The sequence below is a fragment of the Hirundo rustica genome, chromosome 3 (genome assembly GCF_015227805.2).
Source record: "Hirundo rustica isolate bHirRus1 chromosome 3, bHirRus1.pri.v3, whole genome shotgun sequence".
Taxonomy (NCBI): domain Eukaryota; kingdom Metazoa; phylum Chordata; class Aves; order Passeriformes; family Hirundinidae; genus Hirundo; species Hirundo rustica.
In genome coordinates, this window is record NC_053452.1 from 76,110,912 (window position 1) to 76,130,826 (window position 19,915).

At 36.2% G+C, this 19,915-nt stretch overlaps 1 protein-coding gene across 5 annotated transcripts in view; it reads left to right on the plus strand.

Moving 5' to 3' along the window:
• The window catches only part of MMS22L (MMS22 like, DNA repair protein), a 91,016-nt gene that overhangs the window by 9,242 nt on the left and 61,859 nt on the right, over positions 1–19,915 (plus strand). For 4 of the 5 annotated variants that reach the window (XM_040060277.2, XM_040060276.1, XM_040060283.2 and 1 more), the window contains exons 5-11: positions 447–534; positions 631–808; positions 1,949–2,042; positions 4,001–4,131; positions 8,013–8,126; positions 9,922–10,101; positions 15,475–15,537. In XM_040060277.2, coding sequence (XP_039916211.1) covers positions 447–534; positions 631–808; positions 1,949–2,042; positions 4,001–4,131; positions 8,013–8,126; positions 9,922–10,101; positions 15,475–15,537 — 848 coding nt within the window. The remainder of the gene's footprint in view (positions 1–446; positions 535–630; positions 809–1,948; positions 2,043–4,000; positions 4,132–8,012; positions 8,127–9,921; positions 10,102–15,474; positions 15,538–19,915) is intronic. The other variant, XM_040060280.1, reaches the window with a different exon arrangement.

Sequence of the window (19,915 nt, forward strand, 5' to 3'; positions counted from 1 at the left end):
CTTAGCATTATACAGCTGAAAGTTCTGTGCAGCAGTGATGCTTCCAAGGAAAAGTTGCAAAGCATATTTACAAATAGGTTCATCTGTTTAAGTCTGTCAAGAGAAAAGGGTGCTGATAAATTTTTACCCATGTCTTTACTGAAGGTGTCTTGGAAGCAGGGCAGTAAGGCTAAATGATTTCTTCTAACACTGAGTGCTTACCCTCACCTTTCCTGACGGTCTTCTTTTTTATCTGTTTCTGGATATGTGCCTGAGATGTTAAGATAAAGAATAGATCCCTCTGGCAAGATGATTTAGAAGTGGGTGTTTGCCAGCAGTCACCTTCCAACTTGTCCTCAGAGGATGGCTTTCCAGTGGTCTAGTTTAAGTATTGCGGAGAGTGCCAATGTTAAACAAGTCATGGTGTGGTCACATCTGCTTTAAGCTATTTATCTCTTTTGCTTCAGGTCAAGCTGCACACTTGCACTCTGAAGCAGAGAGCATCAGGCATCAGTGTCTTAAGTTTCTGCATTATGTGAAAGTTTTCATCTTCAGGTGAGATTTACGCACATTTTACTAAATTGGGTACTGAGCTTTGTATAGCTGCTACTTAGCTGTTTTTTGACTGTGTACATTTTTCTGTAAATTCAGGTATCTGGAACCCCCTAAGGTGAAAAATGATGGAATGCTGCATCCGTATGAAGAACTAGAAGCTCAATTACCCTCAGTGTTGGTGGAAGAGCTTCATGCTTTGGCCGTGCATGTTGGTCGCCTTTGTGACCTTCCTAGTAATGTTCTGGCAGCATTTACTATTCAAAATCAGGCAAAGGTTGGTGTCTTTTTATAACTTGATTTTTTTTATGTGGCATTATGTATTCAACTTGAAAAATTTTGGCTTAATATAAGTTCATCTTTTTGGTTTGGTTTGTTTTGGTTTTATTTCTTTATTAAGTGCCATCCTGTAATTGGTAAACACATTTAATGAGATCTGGATTTTCTGTTGTTGTTTTATTTATCTATTTTCGTTCTATAGCTTTAGAATTCTTCCTGTAGTATACAAATGATAATACCAATTACAGGTAGGTGAGTAGGCTTGAATTAGCATAGCTTGTTTAAAAAATTCCTTGGTGTTTGTCTGTAGTAATGTTTAAAATTTCTGAGCATCACAGCAGGAGGGGCATTTCTTTAAAGATACATTCTGAAATCAGAGTGGGGAAAGATCTTTTATACAAAGAAAAGTGCAGATGTGGAAGGAGGTGCAGCAGCATTAAATACTGGTGAAGTATACACTGTTAGGATTTGTGCATACATGTAGCTAATGCTTTCAAATCTTTTATAAAGACAGAAAAGGAATTTCAAGCTTATGTTGTATAAACTAGTATTTGGAGAGGAATGATTCACTGAGAAGCAGCATTTTGAATCTTTGTTTAGCTTGTCAGTAGTGGTTGAGCTGATGAAAAACAGTAATTTCAAGTAAACTTCAAGGAAGAGAATACTAAAATTTTGGAGTTATTTTAAGAACTCACTTTCACAGTTTTTGTGCTATGTAATACTTCTCTGTAAAGAAAAGGTTAACTAAGGGTGTTGTAATTTGTTAAGCTTGAATCAAAACTTCATAAATAGCCTCTTACAGACAGAATTGTAATGAATCTTTTTGGGTTTTTTTTTTCTTCCTTGAATTGAATGGCATGTTTGTATGTTACATTGAATTTGATCATAGCTATTCATAATGTTCATTGCAGACCATCTTAGAATGTCAAGTCCAACCATTACTCCAGCACCTCCATATTTCTCCACTAAACCATGTCTCCAAATGCCACATCCACATATTTTTAAACACTTACAGGGATAGTGATTCCACCACTTAACCTGGGCAGCTTGTTCCAAAGCCTGACCACCCTGTCTTAGTGCAGTATCCAGAACTCACTAAAGAGATGTTAAATATAAGTAAATATATTTGTAATCACAGGTCTTTCCTCCATCATGGCACTTACTACATCTCCATTTGGATATTAACTGGCTAGTATTAGAAGTTCTTCATATACTAGATGAAAAACTGAAAAGTAAGTATGCAGGCCTTTTTCTTGATCTTATTCTTTTACGTATGACTTAGCTAATTTTCCCATTTTGATTTGTCCAGAATCAAAACTACTAGTGGTAGTTTTTAAGTATAGCTGTGTTTAATGGGGTAAACTCAGATGTGGTAAAGGTAGGTTTTGGTGAATTGTCGTGTGGCTCAAATTAAATAAAATTGTATTAGGAATTTGTTCTGTCAAAACAAAGATCACAGAGTTCATACTAAACTGATGCCACATACTAAATATTTAATAATGATGCATTTCTTGACATCACAAATCAAAATGCATTTACAGATATCTGGAATGCATAACAATGAATGGCAATTAGATGAAAACAATGTAGGAAAAGTGTCCAGGGATGGACCTGAACAAGGATTCTCGGAGGAGAGAATTTGTATTGTTAACCACGTGCAACACTAAGAAAATATTGGGCAAAAGAAGCCTCAATCAGGGGAGCTTATGAAAGTACAGAAAGAAAAGGGCAAGGCAATATCTTTAAAAAAAAAAATTATAAGGCTTTAAAAGGGCAAAAAGTAAGTTGATAAGAGTAATCTGTTCATAGAAGTTAGATTAAAAAGGTCATAGAATGCAATTGAAAAACTCAATTTCAGAGTAGTTCAGTTTGCTGAAGAGTTGTTAAAATACAGAATAGAACTCCTTTTGCTTTGTGAGGCTTATATCTATTTTCCCTGTCCATTCTACCAAAATAAGTCACAAAAGTGTGGTTTCTTCTGTAATCAGTGTGTCACTGCAGCCATACCTTCCTTCATGCTACCTGATTATAAGTCATTAATATAAATTCCATGTAGGAATTACAACAGTTGAAGTAATGTTGAGATATAGTAAGAATTCAGTGTATGTTTACCCCGGTAACTGATGTTGAATCTGAACTCTTGGATTCATTTTTGCCTGCTCCTAGTGCTGTCACAACACAGCCTTGCTCCCATTAACACATTTTCTGTGTTTCTGCATTACTGTATAGTGTGTGGGTTGGGTTTTTGTTCTGTAATTCTAAGTTTCTTTTATGATCCATTGGGGGATAACCTGTTTGCCTTTTTTAGAGCATTTTGGAGAAAGGATAGTGAAACTGTTGGAGGCAATTTATTTTCCAGAATTCAATATTTATTTCTAGATAATGTTCTGGGTAATAATGCAATAATATCTCCATAAGAGAAAGCTCATGATTTTTAACGAGAAGAATACAAGATAATATATATAGAGATATGACTGTCATGACTAGTAAATTTTACATGCTTAGAATTTCTTAGGTTTTTATCTCATTCTGTAAAGTGTTCTCAGTGGAAACTTCACATTACTGAGACCAGTGGCAGCAACCAGTGGGTTCAGGGCTTCACCTTACATTTCCAGAAATAAAATACAGGCTCGTTCTTCGTATCGTCTGCTCCCCTGATGTCAAGGGAGATGCACTGTTGAAAAGCTTGTGGGATAAGATCTTACAGCCTCTTAACTTCACCATTTTATCTGTTAATGCCTACAAATGCTCAAGTTGGAACATGATCATGCCAGCTTTTTACATCAACACATCCAAAGGAAAGTGTTAGACCTCTCCAGAATTGTTTGTCATCAACTTGCATATCTGCAAAACATGTCATGATTCCGGAACATGCGCACTGGCATGTGACAAAGAGGAACTTGCAGATAAATAAATCTTTATTCCTCTGCAAAATCTGTGCCAATAAAAGGCTGTAAAGTGCCAAGCTTTTTTACTGTCAACCTGAATAATATCAGATTTCAGTGCAGTGATGAAGGGATTAGCTGAATTTAGAATGAGTTTCCTCACATTAATTTATAAATTAAAATTACATGCAGGTCAACAAGCCTATTCTAAAATTATATATATATATACATTAGAAGAGAAATCCTGTCTATTTTATATTGCTAGAAACAAACCTAAACAATTCTACTTTTCTTTTGTGTTTTAGGACAAGTTGTATATGCTAACCATTTCATTAATCTAACTGGAGAGAATCTAACCAGTATCAGTTTATTTGAAAAACACAGTGGAAATCTCATATCTGATTTAATAAGCCTGGCCATCAAAAAGTTTACAAAGGTAACTAAGTCTTTTCTTTACACAGACCATGGGCAGTTAGATGCTGATACTAGGAACCATATGAATTGAGTATTGCACCAGTGCATAGATGACTTAGTGCTTAGTTTTAAATGTTATGTATGGCTTTGTATTTCCATGTTTTAAAGAGTGTTATTTGTTAGGAGCTCAAATTGTGTTATATTTATTCATGACCATCTGGCAGTTGAATGAGAGAGTAATATTGAAATGCACTGTGTACAGAGCAGAAGTGAGTGCCCACATTTTCTAAGTTCAGTGTTCCAGGTTTAATGCCAAACATGGCACAGTCTAAAAGGTTTAGATACATGCAAAAAACCAAGTCTTTTCAAACTCTTTCAGCAGGAACAAAAGAGGATAACATTAATCCTGGCAGTAAACTAACTGGACATTTAGAGAATGTCATATTGCAATTTATTGTTGCAGTGTCCCTATTTCCGCCACCTCATTTTTCTGTTACAGCACTTCTGCATTTGTCATGGGAAAACTTTTCTATGTCTTCTCTTTTCCTTTTTCTTTCCTTTTGTAGCTGCAGTATTTTTCTCACTTTTTTTGAGCACTCCAAAGCTAGAAAGTCATAATAGCTCCATATAGCAGCCAGTAAAAGAGCTGTGTAATCTTTGTGTTGTTGTGAAACCTGCTTTAGATGGACATGTGTGATCCATGAATGCAGCACTGAACTCTGAGAATAAGTAGCAGTGACCACTGCTATATATAACATGAAGAAGAGGGACTATATTTCTTATGTTTTTCTAGTGGAAAAACATAAATTATACTATGCTATGTTACTTTTGAGGATGGGGGAAATGGCTATACTAGCCTTTGATAACTGTTCTTTTAAAATACCTTCCTGTAGAAAACTATTACCTTTTAAAATCAGTTTTGATCTATTAAATTATCATAGGGTACTTCAACCTTCTCCCCTGACAAAAGGCAAATAGATGAGAATAATGTTTTATAAGAGAAAATTCAAATAGTATCTATCTGCTGAACATAGTGCTTGATGGTAGGCTTGGAAATACCAGATGATAAAAAGTCAGATTCAATGTACTTCCACAGGGCCACATTACAAAGAGAGAAGATTCTTTTGCCACTGCTTTTTCTTAAGCTTTCTCTAGGTGTGGTCCACACCACTTGAATTAGTTCTATTTGAGATTAATTTCTGAAATGAAGCTTGCGCTTCAGCTAGTGACTCCTATAATATGCAATCATTGCTGTCGTCCCATAATGGCAACAGCATCCTTTAAAATTGTTGAAAATGCAACTAATACCCCTAATAGGTGATGCCATCAGTTCACCACTAAAACATGTCCTTGGGCTTTTGGATGAGAACATTCATGACAGCAGCTCTTATCATTTGTGGATAACCTTGGAAAGAGGGACATAAACTTCAGTGTTCCAGACTCATATTTTTGGATTGGTTTCTTGAGCAGCTCTGATATCAAGATGATTGACTTGGATCATGTACTGAGTCCAGTGTGCTCTGAGACACATTTGGCAGAGAAATATATATCCGTGAATATCTTTCTTCTGTCTTCAGCAGCCACGCCTCTGGCACCAGAGCTGTGTTGTCCCAACAGCACCACAATTTGGGGTTTTAAACATTCTTACCAAGATACTGAACTGAGGCTGTTGTGAGAGAAATACAGAGTATCTCTGAAGAAAGCAGTATCTTGGCTATCCCTAGTCTAAGCAATATCTGTATGGTGTCTTGCTTTGATACTACTACCCAGACTCTATCCTGAATGGATATGCACATTGTCTGCAGAAGAGATCCTGCAATCCTGTAGAATAGCACAGTAATAGATCTAAATAGTAGATGAAGAAATGTTGAAGAAACCTTGCTGCAGCAACAAGTAGTCCATGTAGAAAGCATGAAACTCATTTCTAAGATAGTTTCTATGCCTAATACTTCTATAAAACCTCCAGTGTTAGAGTGCATCTGTAATAAGTAGACTGCCCATTTCCATTGTATCTGCTTTGCTCTTTAGTGGCGAGTCATAACCAGAGTTATTTTTGAGGCACGTCAGTTTTGGAAAGTAGTTAAATAATGATTTTTTTCAAGAGACTTTAGTGGTCACACTGTTTATTCTCAAGATAATATTTGCATAAAATTAGTTCAGGTTGTTGAGAAATTCCTGTAACAGATCTTCAACTAAAAATGCGAGGGAAGAGAAAGAAGCACGTGAAATACTGTGAGTATTTGTGGAAAGTGAATAAAACATTATTTAAAATAGATCAGGTCTACCATGACAATTTCATAGGATAAACAGGATTCTTGAGAGAGAGAAAAATTGTCACATTTATATATAAATGTACATTCATATTTAGAATTAAAATTATTTAAACCTGATTTGGAGCTATATGAAGCTGTAGTTGTAAACATATTATTCTGAAGGTGGATGATAAATAAGAAGTTTGCATCCTAATAGAATATTATACAGATTTGAAATTATTGGTGATATACTTGTTGTTCTAATTGTGAAAGTGTGGGTTTTTAGTCATTCAGTCCCACTTCTCTAATGTCTCACACAGCCACTTCTGTCACTGGCATTGCATATTTTGATTTGATTTTTAATTTACACTGTTAGGTTTCCAAATTCAGAAATTATTTTAAGTGCCAGTGTGATTTGAGAATAGTTGTGCATGAATGGATCAGAAAAAACATGAGGATATAAAAATTCAGGCTCCACCTCATCAGATGTACATGGCTAGGAGTTAGTTGGCTGAACTAGTCACCCGAGGTACTTTTTGTCATGGAAGGATAACAACAGTTCTGCAGTGAGATTCATTAATCTCTCTAGGTACTTATACCCCTCTGTTTGCTTTGGAAAGGTGTAGGTTGATTATTCAAGCTTGGGCTACTCATTGTTTAGGGATAAAATGAGTAAGCTGCTTTGTCCTCCTCTTTTCTTTCTACATTTCTCCTGTTGTGTCCTTGCTGAAGGTAAAACGTGCTAAATTGGGCTATTTAAGCAAAGTTTTTCTCACAATTTTTGCCACCTGTGCATACAGTTCAGTACTGTGTCTAAGGATAGAATAAGTAAAGTTTTGTCTACAGTGTGATTGTTTCAAATACAGGTCTAGTAGATCTTAAAATCATTAAAGTACACAGAGTTTTTTTGATGTATTTAGCACTTCCTTTTGCTGTTTTGTTTTGTTTCACAATTCAGAGAATGTAAAATTGAAAGATGAATCACAAGAAAACTATTTTGCATTTGATATGCATCAGTCTGAGTGAATTTTGTTAAATATGGAATAGTAATCAAATAACGTACATGACTTGAAATATGCTGTTTTCTGCATATTAAAAGGATGCCTTGCAGTAAATTTACCGAAAAGCAGATTTTGTGAAATGTTGTGGGAACATTAACGTCCTCATGCCAACAACAACATATTCTACTAGCGTTATGCCTAGTCATTAAGGATTTTTCAGTTAAAAATAACAATAATAGCTGGTAAATAATTTGAAATATTTTCCTTCTCAAGAACATCAAAAACATGTAATCAATCATTTTCTTTTCTCTACTATCAGACAATGAATTAGTATTTATTGTAACTCCTTTTCATTTAGAACATGGAATGCCATTTTTATGTGATTAAAGTCTGAGAGTGCATCAGAAACTAGGAAATAGCACAACCTATAACTTATCCAGAATTAAGAAAGAATCTATGTTGTATGAGAGAGGTATTTTTGGATGTTGGTGAAATAATGCAGCTTTGAATGTGTAATTGTATTATATTATTTACCTGGAAAAAAACCCCAAAAACTCAAATAGCCAAGACAAGAGGAAATACTGATATATAAAACACCATTTCAAAAATTAACACTTCTGTGAATAATTTTATTCTATATTCTCTTTCAGGTGCGACCTTCTGAGGCTCTTACCAGTAGCCATTATCCCTGTACCTGCATTAAAGAGCTATGGATTCTACTTATTCAGTTGCTGGACCACAGAAATAAAGGGTCTAATACGGAGGTAAAGGAGGAATACTCTTGCATGTGCAGTACAGTCACCAAATGTTCCCACATGGCCATGAATGCACAGATCTGATGGTAGAACTGAACCTCATATTTGCTCCAGCACTGACATGCTGACTGTGGTGCCTTGGGCCACTATCCTGAATGTGCATGAAGTCCTGACTCTAGGTTTGCAGTGTACTGTTGGGTTATGACCTAGGGCATTCATAAGGAGCATTCTTAGTGCCTAAGAAAGCAAAGCAAAGGAATTCACAGTGAAACTTCCATTTTTTTTTTATGAAGAGCAGAACACAAAAAGCCATGTTTATTTATTTTTTAAAAAAATTATTTGCAGTTTCTGTGGTATGTTGTGCAGAGAGTCATCTCCGGGCATTAGAAACATGGTTACGGTCAGAACAATGATCCAGCTAGCACATGTTTATTTGTTACCTACCTATACAAGAACAACCCATGTATAGTTTTCAATCTTGTAGTTGCTGACTTCTCTAGATGCCCCCTTATACTTCTGTTGGAAATCAGCAAATCACTACCTATTCTCCTTATTTTTACCTGTACAACCTTATATGCCTCTTCAGTTTGTTTTTTTTCTGATATATCCTGCCTTCTGCATTTTCTAGGCTGAAGAGTCTTACTTCTTACAGTAATTCTTTTTTTCAGGTGCCTTTCTTTACCTCTGGTCATCTTTGTCACCCTTCTCTGAACCTTTTTCCATATTACCACATCCTATTTTCAGTGACAGAGTGCTAGGATTACATTCATTATTCCAAGTACGGGTTAGGAGGCCCTATGATTTTATACGTTCCCTAATGATGTCTTCTATTTTGTTCTTTTCATTTGCTGATATTTTCTAGCATCTTAATTTTTCTTCCTTTGACTGCTGGTTAGAATTGAACTGATGTTTCTCTGAATGAATACTAAGAAGAGACAAAACTCCTTGAAGTTTTCTGAAATAGTCTTTGTAAGAACCGAAGTGGCCGTCTGTGCCATGAGTACGGTTCGCTTAGTACAGAAGGAAGTACTTCAGAGTAGAGGTTTTGCACTGATGGCTGTGTACTTGTTAATGGCAACAGACGTAAAGGTGGACAGCACAAGTGAAAATGTTACTGTTAAGCATTTGCACTGGCAAGAGCATTTTGCAGCTGAGTGAGGATCAGGATCCAGCTAAGGTGGATGAAATACACGTGCAAAGAAGTCCCAGAGATCTTCCTTAAAACAAGGAACAATACACACTGGCTGTAAGAAGTAGTAATATTGTGATATAGGCAAGGGTCTGAATCAATGAGAATTAAAGTTTGTCAGTGCTGGAACAGACTGTGACAAAACAGAATTGGAAGCTCAGTTTGATGTCTTCCAGATTGATTCTCTATCATCTACCGTATTCCTTTTTGTTGGGGTACTCTGGGGTAGAAATGTTTCAAAAATATATTATAATAATTCTTCACTGAAGATCTCTCATCTGTCTCTTGTGTGTGTTGGGGTGCCATCCTGTCTGCATGTCATCAGTCCATCAGCTTGTAATTTTGCCTGTGAACTATTGCACTGATTCCTTCTGGTGACCCAAGCTTGTCCTTTCACATTCTTTCTACTGACATTTGAGAGCAGACTTTCTAAGGTAGCCTTGACTTTTCTGTGGTAATACTGACCACTGTTTTTTGTTATTTTCTTTAAATTACTGTCATCATGCTTGTTCTCTGTAAAAGCAAATTAATCAATAGGACAGCATTGTAAAGAAAATTGTTAACATAGGTTTTGTTATTGAAGACAGTTCAAATTACCTTTTGCATTTTCTACAGTGTTTCTGGAGCTTGGTGAACACAACCCTAAAGAACATCTTTGAACAGCCAAGTACTTCTGAAGGTGCATCTGGGTTTGAGACAGTTCCATGTAAAGACCCATTGAGTTTTAGCTGGTGGATTATGAGTCATCTGGCCCCACTCTACCAGTTTGACCGTAATGGAAATCTAGATGAAAAGGTAGGTATGCTTTTTTATTTCTAGATACTTTAGAGTTATTATAATTGGTTTTGATCTCTTTGGTTATTTTTGTTGACAGAAAACAATTCGTTTTGTAATGCAGGAATTTTCATACTCCTTTTAAGGAGTTGTTTTTAGGTTGGAGGTGTTAAGATGTGCTTTGTACAAGTCGGTAAATGTTCTAGGAGCCCCAGACATATTGATGTTCCATACCAGATATTCAGTAGAATACTGTGTGAAGGAAACTTGAAATATCCCAACTAGTTAGTAACACATATACGTAATGACGTAGCATATGTTTTAGGATTGTCTGCCTGCAGCATAAATGCTTCACTGGGTTTGATGTTTTAGGAATTGAGGACATGAATTCGTGCTTTATGAAGTATAAACCTCAAACACTGCCTGTATTAATGCCACTTATTTTTCTAGAGTGTTAGCTCTTCTCTGGATAAATTTCAGTCTGTTAATTGCATTGCCTTTACATCACAGCCATAACATCATAAGATGCATATATATTTGTGAATACAGTTTAGTTTTTGTGTTGGTGTGCTACCAATAGACACTGTCTAATAACTTGGATCATGTTTCAGTTTAGGAAACTTGTACTTGCTGAGAATCATCCATTTTGAGATGTATAAAAGCTGACAATTTTTCTTAATTGTCTATAGAGTAAGCTTATTAGAAGCCAGTGAAATGGACGAAGACCCGGAAACTGAGGGGTTTGTGGTGTTTTTGGTGTAGTGTTTTTTGCCTGGGTTTTTTTTCCCCAACAGTGTTTTTTGCATAGGGGGAGAGTCTGGCCATCTTCTGTCATTTGTCCTTCTGTTCTTTTATCCTTGTATTGTTTCTGTTTGTTTTGAGGGTCTTTTTTTTTTTGTGAAGGGCAGGGGGTTGGTCGTCTCTTTGTTTCGGGGGTTTTTTAGTGTGGATGCTTTTTTAACCTTTCACCTGCATTGCCCATAATTTTCCAAGCATAAAGTCTGTATGGCATCTTCCACGAACTGGGCTTAATTGCCCCTTATTGTGAATTGTCATTTATTATTTGTAATTTAACAGTGCATATTAAAACTGGAAAAGCTCTTTTCTCTTGAAATCGGTACTGTGATTTCCATTCCTGATTTAGAATGAAAGATTAAAACCTGGAAATGTATTTGTGAACTGCAAATCTGTAAGAAGGGAAGAATGATCATGTAGGTTGAGTAATTTTGGTACCTTAAAATCCCTCTCTTTGTCTTTAGATCTTTAAAAGCATTAGATCTATAAACAGAGAATGAAAGAAAAATGTTGAAAACCTGGGAATGCTTACAGTCCTAAGTAAAACTAGACTTTCTAAAAAAATTAAGAATTACTTGGATGTTCTAATCTGCAAATTTGTAAAAAAAAAAAATTTAAATGTAGCGAAGGTGTGGTAATTCAGTGCTTAAATACTTTGTTGAAAAACTCATGACCTTGTCAGTTTGCTAGAGGATTTAGCCCATGCTTATGTTGCTTGTTTGCCAGTTAACAAATCCTTCAGGAGGCTGTGGCAGGGTGCTTGTTATCATGTGGCAAAATGAAGCAACTTCTTGCACATTTATACAGTGTAAAGTTGCAGACCAGGTCTTATTGTTACACTGAAGGTTGTCTCAAGCTTCCCTTGGTTTTTCCCCATTACTACGTGGTGGGCGAGAGGGACACAGTGCAGAGCGTATTATAGAGGGACATTAGAAGATAGAATTACTGCAGTTTCTGCTTCTTAGAGGAATTTAGGGGGAGAAAAGGTTATTCCCAGGTTAAATACAGAAATTGGTGTGAAGCACACATTTATAGTGTGTTTCTTATATTTAATGCCCTAATCCAAATACAGTAATACTGATTACTTTTATCATTGGGACTTTTTTCCTGTATCTCACTCTGATAGATACTATGTATTTAGCCTCATGACAGATTATTTTTTTGCTCCAGGCACTGTATTAGGTACATAAGCAAAAAAAAAAAAAAAAAAAAAAAAGTAGAATGGAAAAAAGGATTCCTGTTGCTCTTATTTAAAATAAGAATCTGAGACACAGTGACAGGAAGTGACTTGCCCAAGATTAAATAATACTCTTACTTAGACCCCACCTGGGAGAAGAGAATTTCCAAGTCTTGAATTTAATAAGACCGCCCTGTGCATGCTTCTCTTGATGTTTCCAGTAGTCTTTATGTTCAGACTGTTAACTGTGCTTTGCATTTCTGAGTGTTACTGTGAGTTTGTCCAGGGAGCTCTGTTCTCATACAAGAAGATCTTATCAGTACCATCAGGGCCTTTTCACCCACCACAGTAATACAATCTTTCATAGACAGTTGATGGTAACCATCCCTTTAGATCCTGTTCCCCTCCTTGAACTGCAACCTCAAAATAATTTTTGAACATTATAAGGTAAAACAGTCTGTGATATGAATTTGTGAAGTCAGTAGAATTACATGAGGACTCTGTAGTCCTGTTTTGTTGATTAAACATACAATGCAATGGCTTTGTGCCACATGCTTTCTTTTAATTAACTGTGATCAGAGGTGGGAGGGTGATGTGTCATAATGATGGTTATTCATGTGCTCTGTAGAAAAAATTGCCTCTAAGCCTATGTCATCTGTGGAAGATTTTCAGTTTTTTAATGTGGTCTGCATGGCTGTAAGGTTGTTATGAAAGTTTTTAAAATTCTAAATAGGTTTCACACTTGCTTTTTTTTCTATTTTTTCCCCTTTAGCTCATAAAATGCAATTTCAAATATGCAGTGATTCATATTTGTTGAATATATATTTCACATACATGAAACCACATTTTTAAACTAGAAAATTCTGGACAGGTTTCTTAGGGACTCTTCTGAGGGATGTACAGTACCTGTCACTTTCCATATTCCCCTGTTCAGGTCCCACTTCACTCCTCTGAAAAGCAAGATTTGTATATTTAAAACTCAAATGGGACCTGATGAGAAAATTTGCTACTTCTGAGCTTTGCAGGGGTCAATTTTAATATCCTGTGGGCTAAGGAAATACAGGCAGAGTTACCTGGGGATAAGAATTTTTTCCTTTCAATAGAATAATCTGAAATGACTACATGGCAAGATATGCAAACATGGATTTCCAGCTGAGAAGCCTAATATGGCTTTTCCAGGTAATCAGCGAGTAGTCCTTGCAAAAGTTTCTTCCTGCAAACTCCATTCAAGTTTTTGGTTTTAGCAGCACTTCCATGCACTGTGAGGTCTTAGAGTTCTGTTGATTTTTAGGACTCTCTGGGGGTGGAGAGAGGATGTTTTAAGACACGCAGTTTGGAGTTGAAGATGTAGGTTCTGTGTGCGCTTTGACAGGGACAGATTGTAAACAATGGTAAACAAGTGCTGTGCCATATTGCCAGTGCAGTAGGGAATACTGTTTGGATATAAATCTATTGGAATTTGAGTGAAGCAAGTCTGTTAAAATACAGACACAATTGTAGCTAAAAAGAGTTCAGCAGGTAGTTGGAGTCCTTCTTTCCTGAGTCTGGGTTGAACTTGGGTGCACTCTTGTAATCCATCCTAGTTGGTGTCAGGAGTTTGCCCTAGATTTACTCCAAGATCTTGTAAGGTGATCTGCACACTGCAGATGAGCTGGAACTTTGGCAATAATCACCTGTTGTATAAAACATGTGTCCTTGGTCTATGGTACTGCTAAAAACATGTTCTAAGCAGATGATCCAAACATTCTGTGCTCTTGTAGACATTTAGCAACCTCTAATAGTTACTCATTGCTGCCAAAACTTGCCTTTGAGCAGTTTCTTAGCTTTACTTGAAATCTGCAGTAGGATGTTGCCAGTTTGTAGGTTTTCACATAACATCAGGCTCTAAAATACAGTCAAAAGTTGGATGTAAATACTGGCCAGATATGTCTGGAAATGCTGGTGGTTCATTTCCTGGGTTTACCTGTTATTGAAGTGCTGTCTTTTCTCCTTGGCTGTTGATGCAATGTCTTCTCCTGATGTGATGCTAGCTCTGGCTTCATGATACAAAGCCTTTGGCTTAAATCCTGTTCACCAACCTAGGCATGATAGGTCTTCTGCACAGGTTCTGGCACAATTTTTGCTGTCCCTCTCCTGTGACCTAAGTCAGGCCATATTCTCTTTCTCAGTCTTTGTTCTTCTCCTAAAGCTCTGTGTTGATTCACTGTTCTGTCTCAGAGTCCCACAAACAGAAATACCAGAACAACTGAGCAGTGGCATGCTATAGCTGTGAGGAGAAAAGAGGAGCTGTCAGGATGAGGAAGCAACACTGGGAATTTCCTGACTGACACGGGTCAAGTTCCTGTATCATGAAATCACAGCTTTAGTGTAACTTTCTGTAGAGCTGTCCTTTCATTTATATTTGTTCCATAAACAGTCTATGGACTGTGACTTGCTACCATTGTCTGTCTTTCAGTATTCTCTTTTTTTATGGTGCAAAAATGTAAAGTCACCAAGCAGTCAAATAGTGTTGGATGAGTATTAGTGCATCTTTTAAAATAATGAAATTTTTAAATTATCTTGGGACTTGCTGGAGTTCTGTGTGACACTGTCACTAAGCCACACCATTAACCAATTTAATCAGGAGCAGAGGAGGATGGAGCACAATGGTGTTGCTGCTGGAAAATAGTTATATTTCAATTACCAAAGCATAAAATGCTCTTTATTGTAAGTTCTAAGCTGTTGTTTAAAGGACAGCTATCTGCAGAATAATGTGCAAGGCTTAACAGTTGCGGTAGTGGAAGGAACAAGTGAGGCAGGACAATGATGGAAGTACTATGTTCACACATCTACTTATCTACAGAAGCTATATACATAGCTGAATGTAAGAGATAATTGTTGAATCTCCTAGAAATGTAAGTGTGTTGGCCTGGTGGCCATTTTTTTTTCCCTCCCCTGAGAAAATGGCCTTAGCTGCAAAGCTGCCTACCCTTTTCTTTCCCAATTTGCATAAATAGATGGAAAAGAAAAAAGCAAGAAAATGTGAGATTGTACCTTTTCTTCCTTCGTAGCCCTTACAGCTTCCTTTTTACAGAACATTAAAGAAAGAAACTGTAAGGCATACTGCTTGGACTAATAAAAAATGCCTGAATGTTTTGTGTCTCCATTAAAAGTGAAGGTTGGGATTGCAAATGAGTCACTTAAAGTAGTTCAAGTTGCATACTCTTTATTTTTTGCTTTCTGTTAGCTTTCTGATGGCTAATTTTTAGGACAGATATCAATTACATTCATAGAACATAAAAGCTCTTTTTGGTGATGACTGTAGTATTCTGTCATGAAATTAAATATTTCTGGAAATATTTTGCCTTCTTACTTTCACGTTATTACATAGTATTTCCTGCAAGGGGTACAAATGTTATTTCATGTTGATAATTATTTTTCAGAAACAGATGGAATCCAATTGGAAATTTGTGGAAGAACTCCTTAAAAAATCCACTGATGCTCAAGTAAGTGTATAAAGGAAAGAATAATGAACAAGGAAGGTGTCATGGATGCTTTCAGGAAAAGACAGTGCATGAAACAAAGTCCAACTAACAAGTGTATTTTTGGAGTTGTAGTGTTTTTATCACTGGTAAATGAACAACCTTGATGTAGCTGAACTATGACAGTGTACAGTTCCCTCCTTGTTAGCAGTTCTACTTGCTTTAAAATGCTTGTGCTTGATGCTAAATTGTCAGATAAAGAAAAAAGATAATTATCCTGGAAGGGTAGTTTATGGCTTCTCAGACAAGATGTATTCAGAATAAGAACTGGATGCTTAGAAAATGTAAACCAGATACTGAACGTAAGGATATCAAGTTGAGGAGACATGATGAAGGAGATAGTCAGTTGCATTGAAAATTCAGCTATATCCTCATCACAGCAGGAAGGTGACTTGCCTTGCTGAGCAATTTGTCTTACAGGCTTGAATCAAACTCTTACTGATAAGGTTCTAGTTTCTGAGCACTCATTTCATACCTTATCATTTCTCTTTTTGCAGAACTGTTAATGCAGTGCTTCATGGCCCAGAGGTCAGAATTGACCTCCTTTTAATATGCTTTTAAATATGCTGTTCATCAAGTTTTTAAAATAAGTTACATAGTAGCTCTGTAAATTTGTTCTGAAGTTGCATGGTACAAATCGCAAATGTATCAGCAACGCCTGTAAAAATATTTTCTTTATTTATATATGTTTAAGACAAGAATAAACATGCTTTTTTTCATTTGGTATATGAAATGAAGAAAAATCCTGCAAAGTTCTGTTGTTGAAAGCAGAAGGGGAATCAGTTATTTCTGGGGTTTTTTTAATTATTATAACTGCCTTGCTCATAGACCAGCAACAACTGTAGTTAAAGCTGGAATATGGAAGAATACTTGTTACAACTTTTCAACAAGAAAATATTTGTGGCTGTTAGGAGAGTTGAAATGATAGTATAATTTTTCAGGTATTTAATACTCTAAACATAAACTCTAATGCTTGGCTATGTAGTCTTTCAGCTTAAAAGATTAAGTCTTTTTGAATGATTTTACAGTATGTGACTGAAAATATGAACTGCATTCACATTAAAACTACAAGTGATGACATTACTTATTAGATGCTTACCATTCTGTGAGAGAAATTGGAGAGATTTAAGTAAGATGCATAGAAACTGAGTTGCTTATTAGCCACCTTCCTGTTTGCATCTCCTGTATGGCTGCAACCTGAGACACTGTAAGAAAACATTTGTAGTTAATGTACTTTTCTTCAAAATAATCCCCTTTACTTGTGTTTATTATTTTGAATAAAGATTACTTTGAAGTAGACCATACATAAAATATACACTTTTTGATGCTTCTGTTAAAGTATTGAACTGTAGACAGTTTAGAAAGACAGCTAAGTAGCAAAGTTCAGAAGACCTGCATATTGTGTCAGTCATGACACAGGAATATGAAGCAACTGTGTTTTAATTTCCAAAGGCAGCCACTGTTGGAATTAAAACAAACCCTCATTTGCCAAAGACATGGCTGTAACTATTACCGACCATCTAAGGAGCCATCTCGTTTATTTCCTTTTTTTATTTGTTCATTATTTTTTCTTGCATTATGGAGTTAGCTGCCCAAGGGAAGTGCTACTTGGGGGACATGAATTCCTTTATGTGCATGCACAAGTGAATGTAGGACTTTATTAAAACATGCATCCTGCTCCCTATCTGCACAGCAGCCTTCTTGACAGTGTCTAGGAAGGAGAATTCTTTTGCCAATAGACTTGTCCATCTCCTCTGTTGATCTGTCAGCTTCAAGTGGCCACTCCTACCTTTTATCTTATCCTTTTGCATCTCTTAAGTATTTTTGTGTCCAGAAAATGTAATAATGAGAAGCGCAATGAGATATCAAGAAGTCAGTAATGAAATGGAATGTGGAAAAGTGGGAAAAAGCAGAAGTGATAATAGTGCTCTTTGAAGGAACAGCAGGATAGAATTGCTGATACTGCCTATTAACACTTGGCATGACTTTTGTTAGTTAATCCTATCTGAGCCATCCTCTCAGCATATAGCCTGTTATCTACTAAAGATGCACAGCAATAGCTGTGCAAAATAAATTAAAAGAAATTATAGTGCTGAATCACCCCTTTGCTAGAAAGGGTAGGAACTGGTAGTTTAAAACTTCATTTTTAGGTATATGGGAACTTAAAAACTAATCATATTTATTACTGTGTTCATCAACCTCGTAATCTTCTTGTGCTTGTTACTCTCTAATTTCCCTATAGCTTGTAGACTGTACATGCTCAGAAGAATGGCAATTTACACTGAATGGGGGGAAATGTGGAAGAAATCAAGTATGTGTAGTTTTCTGTGTTCAAAAGCATCTGAAAAAGGTGCAGAACACACATTTGGAAGGTAAATTGTTATTCCCTCTCTGACCAACGACTTAATATCTCTTCATGTGAGCTCAAATTCTATGCTGTGAAAAGATAACTCAGTAGGCACTGTTGCAGCTGTTGAGGGTAACAGAGCATCATGAAGCAGTAGAAGCTGGAGTGTCCTTAGGGCAGCTAAGCTAAGGATACAAAAATGCCTAACCAGTGTTAAATCTGCAGCATTTTGGTAGTTTCAGTAATACTGTTTCATTTAGTGGTCCACATGCGGACAGTAGGGAGCCTAAGGCGTGTTAATCCAGGATATACTGGATTTGGGGTATGATGAAGACCTTCAGAAGGTGCTGCATGTCCAGGTGAAGGTGGTAGAGGGGTGCCACAGTGCCCTGTTCCAGACAGGAACTCCCTTAAGCTTCAGTCAGCCTGGTGCTGAGCAAGGAAAAGATGTGAAAGCGCTGTCCATCTTACAGGATCAATAGTGATGGAAAGCAAAAGTACCCTGTGGGAAGATATGAGCAATCATGGATACCTGGGCAAGTGTAGTGTGCTTCTTCCTTGGATATATCCTTTCAGCTTCAAACAGTTGTCCAACAGCTGAATTCTACAGCCACAAACCACTCTCGTTTTAAATTCTAGATGGATAAGAGTTGAAGAAAATAGCTCAAGTGAAAAAACTCCCAGTTCTATTACAAAAAGGCATTTTGGGGGAAACGAGTTGTATGGGGTGTTTCCTACCTTTTTTTGTAATTTGGATCTCTCTTGCAAAGGAAGACAAAAAGCTGGTTTACAATTGTACTACAAAATGAAAGTTTTTGTGGTAGTAATATTATCATAATGGCATTTATCTACTAGGCAGCATCAAACTGACTAAATTTATGGGTTGTCAGTATAAGAGGAATTTGTGTTTATGAAGTTTTATTGTGAGAATCAAAAGCTTTTTAGTTCACAAGAACTAACAGCGGTCTGTCTTGTTAGACTTCTCATTTTGGAAAAGAAATGCTTTGTGCTGTTTCATTTCTGCCTCAGTTTTGTTATACTTTCACTGTATTTTTTGTTTAATTCTACCTTAAGAAAGAAAGAGAAGTATTTCTTGAGTTTCTAGGAAAATCAATTTTGTTACTACAGTAGGAGGTCATAAGAGAAAAATGTTATGTTTAGATAGTACTATCATTTTGATAGTATCAGGTGTTCCTCCCTTCTGTGATAAATTAAAAGCTGACTACCTCAAGAGTTCTGATAGTATTTCCAGCAGTGTAGGAGACCATTTTAAGCAAAAGAGCAATGAGAGAATCCATTAATCCCAGGGATATTTGAAGTCTGGATAACTCATATTAAATTTGAGATAAAGCCTTCAGTGCTATCTTGGTTTTGCAAACTGTTCTAAAACTATTGTTGGAGAGATAAATAATGGTTCAAATTGAAGCTTCTTAACTGCTGTGTTTATTGTTGAATTAATTTAACTGAAGCAGTCGTTGTTTGTTGAATTAGATCCTAAACATAACCCTAGACTCAAAGTACAACTTCAAGACCACATTCCCTTTCTGAATGGTGTGTGTTTTGGTATTTTTGGTTTGGTTTTTTTTGCATCCTTGTAACTGGGTAGATCCCTCTAGAGAATTGGGTATGTTCAGCTGCAGTTTTTTTTTGTTTTACAACAAGCCTTCAGCTTTTATTCATTAAAAAAAAAAAAGGCAGCTGTTCTGTCCCTTGTTTATGGTGCAAGGTTGTTATTTTTTTGGAAGTTCATTGAATGTTATGTCATATATTAAAAAAAATACTTGAGGATACCTTTCATTTGTAGGCTTTTTATTACATTTGCATTACTCTTCTGGATATTTTTAATGAATCTTTACTGGAAAGTTACTTTCCTATTTCATTGGCTTTTGTATCTTAACATAATGTCTTGAATATATAATTTTCTATGGCAACTGAAAATATCTTTTCAATTTTAAAGTTGTTTTTTATGAGTGTATCAGTTTAGAAGCCATGTGC